At 38.2% G+C, this 4,984-nt stretch overlaps 1 protein-coding gene across 1 annotated transcript; it reads left to right on the forward strand.

Annotated features, from left to right (window-relative positions):
• Positions 1–599: 599 nt before the first annotated feature.
• LOC107897748 (probable acyl-activating enzyme 6) lies at positions 600–2,792 on the forward strand. Its single transcript, XM_016823317.2, has one exon. It carries the CDS (start codon positions 924–926, stop codon positions 2,586–2,588), a length of 1,665 nt encoding a protein of 554 aa, XP_016678806.1. The 5' UTR covers positions 600–923; the 3' UTR covers positions 2,589–2,792.
• The last annotated feature ends 2,192 nt before the right edge of the window (positions 2,793–4,984 follow it).

Here is a 4,984-nt window from a genome sequence, read left to right on the forward strand (position 1 = left end):
TTAAAATTTTCACACATTTATTTTAGACAATAAATATCATGTTCAACTAATTTGGTTACTCGGTTTAGCGGTCTCGAAATCGCTTTCCGACTAGGGTCAAATTAGGGGTGTCACAAGGATATTTTCCTCCTTTGCTTCAATATCTTACTTTCAAAGAATGGTCCAATTATGAATTCTATCCTTTTATTTTATTAAAATTAATCAGTTAGTCCCACTATTTTAATTTGTCAAAATTTGAGCTTTGTACTTTACGAAAACTAAAAAATTAGTCTAGTTGTTGGTAAATACATGAAGTTGAACCACTATTTTTTTGCTAATTTGCTCGATATAGATTGTTGAATTATTGATTTTAATTATTTTGTGCATATGAATTACAAAAATCGATGATTTTAAGATTAACAATTCAAAGGCAATGTTTAATAGTGTCACCTAATGAGACTAAATTATTAGTTTTTGTAAAGCAAATTAAAATATAAGAATTAAGTCAACAACCTCTTAACCCAATGAAAAAAATATTATGTTATAAGTATAAGAGTTTAGGCTTGATAAGTAACCTCATTCCCCTTATGTAATTATATAAAAAGAGGGCTAAAATGTCAATTTCAGTAAAATAGAGGGATGCATTTCATGATTAGACATTTTCAATCACTGATAAGCTATACAAATACCGAGATCCTTTGACTTCGAGACTCACTTTAGAACACCACACAGGAGGAGCTTTAATTAGTCGCCTGTTTCTTCCCTTGTTTTTCTGTTTGAACAATCAAATCTAATCTGTGTTCCGTTTATGTTGTTCAAAATTTAATTTGTGTTTACTTGTAACTATTGAATCTCTATCGTCACACACCCACAAAACGCACCTCTAAAAGGTTATAAGGAAAAAAAAAAAAACCAAACCACCTGCGTTTCAAGGAGGAAAATTAATGGAAGAGCTAAAGTCAAGGCCCACAAATTCTTCCCCTCTCACCCCACTAGGCTTCTTAGACAGAGCAGCCACAGTGTACGGTGATTGCACCTCCATCATCTACAATAATACTTCCTACACTTGGTCTGAAACCCACCGGCGATGTCTCCAGTTAGCTTCTTCCCTCTCCTCTACCGGCATCAAAACCGGCCCCGTCGTTTCCGTTTTAGCCCCCAACATCCCAGCAATGTACGAGCTTCATTTCGCTGTTCCCATGTCTGGTGCTGTCCTAAACAGCATCAACACCCGCCTTGATGCCCGCACTGTCTCCATCCTCCTATGTCACGGTGAATCAAAGCTCCTCTTTGTCGATACCCTTTCTCAGTCTCTGGCCTTGGAAGCCATCTCTTTGTTTCCTCCCAACGAAACCCCCCCACTTCTGGTCTTAATCAAAGATGATGAGGATGATGGTGTGAGTTCCACACTTGACTCTCGCTTCTGTTGCACGTATGAGAGTCTGGTGGAGAAAGGCAACCCTGGTTTCAAGTGGATTCGGCCTGAAAGTGAGTGGAATCCGATTGTTTTGAACTATACATCAGGTACCACCTCGTCTCCTAAAGGAGTGGTTCATTGCCACAGGGCAGTTTTCACCATCACCGTTGATTCTTTAATCGATTGGGAAGTTCCAAAACAACCTGTTTATTTATGGACACTCCCAATGTTTCATGCTAATGGGTGGAGTTTCACTTGGGGGATGGCTGCCGTCGGTGGAACTAATATTTGCGTTCGAAAATTCGACGCCCCAATCATCTATAATTTGATCAGAAAACATGGCGTCACTCATATGTGTGGAGCCCCCGTGGTGCTTAACATGTTATCAAATTCTCCTGAAACTAAACCACTCGAAAATCCAGTCCAAATCCTCACCGCTGGAGCTCCACCGCCAGCAGCGGTTCTTTCCAGGACCGAGTCACTCGGTTTCATAGTGAGTCACGGGTACGGGTTAACCGAAACGGGAGGACTGGTTGTTTCTTGTGCTTGGAAAAGGGAATGGAACAAGTTTCCATTGGCGGAGAGGGCGAGGCTGAAAGCGAGACAAGGAGTGAGAACTCTGACTGTGACGGAAGCGGACATAGTGGATCCCGAGTCAGGACTGAGTGTAAAGCGAGACGGGTCAAGCCTTGGGGAAATCGTTTTGAGAGGTCCTTCTATCATGTTGGGGTATCTAAAGGACCCAAATGCCACATCCAATTGCTTGAAAGAAGACGGCTGGTTTTACACCGGAGATGTTGGGGTGATCCACCCTGATGGATATATGGAAATCAAAGATCGTTCAAAGGATGTTATAATTAGCGGCGGGGAGAATCTGAGTAGTGTTGAAGTTGAATCCATTTTGTACACTCACCCAGCAATCAATGAAGCGGCGGTGGTGGCTAGGCCGGATGAGTATTGGGGAGAGACTCCTTGTGCTTTTGTGAGCTTGAAAGCTGAGTTAACTCGGAAACCCAGTGAGATTGAGATTATGGAGTACTGTAGAGCTAAGTTGCCACACTACATGGTGCCCAAAACGGTGGTGTTTAAGGATGAATTACCCAAGACTTCAACCGGGAAGATTCTCAAGTTCGTTCTGAGGGAAATTGCAAAGGGAATGGGTTCATCTTCCACTCGGGTGAGTAGAATGTGAACTGAGTCGAATCGCGTTTTGCATGATTGTCTGTGTCAGCAAGGTAAAGATTGGCTTGTCGTTTCGATCAAAACTAGTTAAAAACAATAAACTATGTATTATGTAAGCAATTTATATGATTGGCTCAAAACTAGTTAGTAAATGAGAAATGCCGGATTTAACTAATAGTAGTTGAATAATATGTTCGTATTTCAGATTTGGAAATGCTATCTCATGTGTATTGTTTGGCTAACCTCCAACACTACAAGATGGAAATTATTTTATATTCTTGAATGCAATAACACATATATAAATAACTAATATACTAGACACCGGTGTAGTAACAAATAATTTTCGTTGTTAAATCTCTCTATTATCATTAACTTACCGCTTCAAATTTCCCCTGCTTTACAAATAGAGCCATTTTATTCTGTTTGGCAGCAATTGATATCATAATAATTTAATTGAATAAATATTAAAATATTTTCTGGTATTATTCTAAAATTATTTTTATCATTTTATATACAATCTTCTACACACATACAAAAATTTGATCATAGATTTTTTACACTTACACTTTACTTGATGTGATTCGGCTCGGTTGAATGAGTCGAGTCTATGTATGTCGCCTGATCGTCGTCGAGGAAGTATCGTTCGGCTTAAGAAAAGGACGTATTAAGCTAAGTATGAGCGGAAGTTGACAAAGTGGTTCCAATGATAGCCTAAGTATGATTTTTGGTAGGTTCGGTTTAACAAAGATATAAGGTAAATAGTTGATAGATAGGATGCAATGGAAAAAGTGAACTTAAACGTCAAGAGCGATTCAATACTATAAGGAGTGTCACCCCGGTTCTTATATTGTTTAAGGAGGTGAAGTGGATGATAGAGGATGGACCTTGACCCGTTACCTAAAGAGGTAGGAACCAAAGGTATAATTTGATGGATAAATGCCACACCAAGGTTGGTGATAAGTTCAGAAAGGAGTTCGGGTTGACACCACTAGCAAGCTAGATAAGTCAATCGAAACTCAAACGAAATAGAGAGGAAGAAACCTCACAAGAACAATGTTCATTCAATAATATGGCAAAAGTCTCCTTCTACATGATTACAATAACTATTTATAAGCTTAAAGTGCCTATTGAAATTCAGCATCTAAATGTGTTCAGACTAATCTTAAATCTGTTCATATTTGTATTTAACATGTCCACACACATAACATTAAAATTCGATTCATGCTTAAAGATGGTGCATGAATTGGCCGAACCATCATGTTGCTTCACTTGATGCAGCCTTGAAGAACAACCCTAATTCCATGAATGTGCAGCCCTTTAATACTCCTACATCTCCCTTGGCCGGATGAAGCTTTAATGTGCCTTGAATACTTGAATGGTCAGCTTGAATGTGCATGGAGCTAATCAACATACATGAATCATCCCAATACATGTTTCTCCATAAATACAGACCATGAATCTTCAAATACATGAACATTTAGCATCTCCCTCTTGCATGAACGTCCCAAATACATATTTAATAAAAGCTTAGCTATCATATTAATTCGGCTAGCTCAAATGATGTGAAAAGCACAAATAAGTTGAAGTGAGCTATTAAATGAACTAATGAGCTGTAGCAAAATAAACTAATTAGAATAAAACTTAGTTTATTCTAATGATAAAGAAAACGAACTGAAAAGTAGCTAAATTGAACTCAAACAAGCTGAAATAAGCTCAATTGAGCTAATTTGAGCTGAATGGGGCTTAGAGAGCTGGAGATGAGCTGAGTTCGGCTTGCACAAGGGTGCAAGGGATCTTTTAAGGAGCTGGTCTGAGCTTCCTAATTAGCGTGGAGCTTTGATCCATCCCAAATTTGGGTGAATAAAGCTGAAATAGCTTCTCAGAAAAGCTTAGCTTGAGCTCAGGTGATTGGACATTTGGGCAGCTTGAATACCACTAAATGTAACACCCCTTACCCGTATCCATCACCGGAACAGGGTACGAGGTATTACCGAATCACAGTACATACCATTAAATAAAACTAAGACAAAAATATGGCATACAATTAGATCATGAATCATTATAACATATGCTTTTAATAATATTAGCCAATTTCAAAGGCTTCGTACAAAATAATCGGTCAAAAACTATACTTAATATTTTAAAACCTAGACAATTATGACACGTAACAAAATAACTAAGTCCACTATACATGCCATAATTCAAAATGTTTAGTTCAAATACCCAAAAATATTGATAGTGCAGGCAGATCTTCAATGATCCTTGACTCCTGTACAAGCTGGACGACACTATAAGACAAAAGAGAGAAAAGAAGGTAAGCTTATAGCTTAGTAAGCAAGTATGTAAATAATGAATAAAGAATCTAATATGTTTACACAATAACTCAAGTGTATCTACTTTTAATTT

Source organism: Gossypium hirsutum, chromosome A10 (assembly GCF_007990345.1).
Source record: "Gossypium hirsutum isolate 1008001.06 chromosome A10, Gossypium_hirsutum_v2.1, whole genome shotgun sequence".
In the NCBI taxonomy this organism is placed as follows: Eukaryota; Viridiplantae; Streptophyta; class Magnoliopsida; order Malvales; family Malvaceae; genus Gossypium; species Gossypium hirsutum.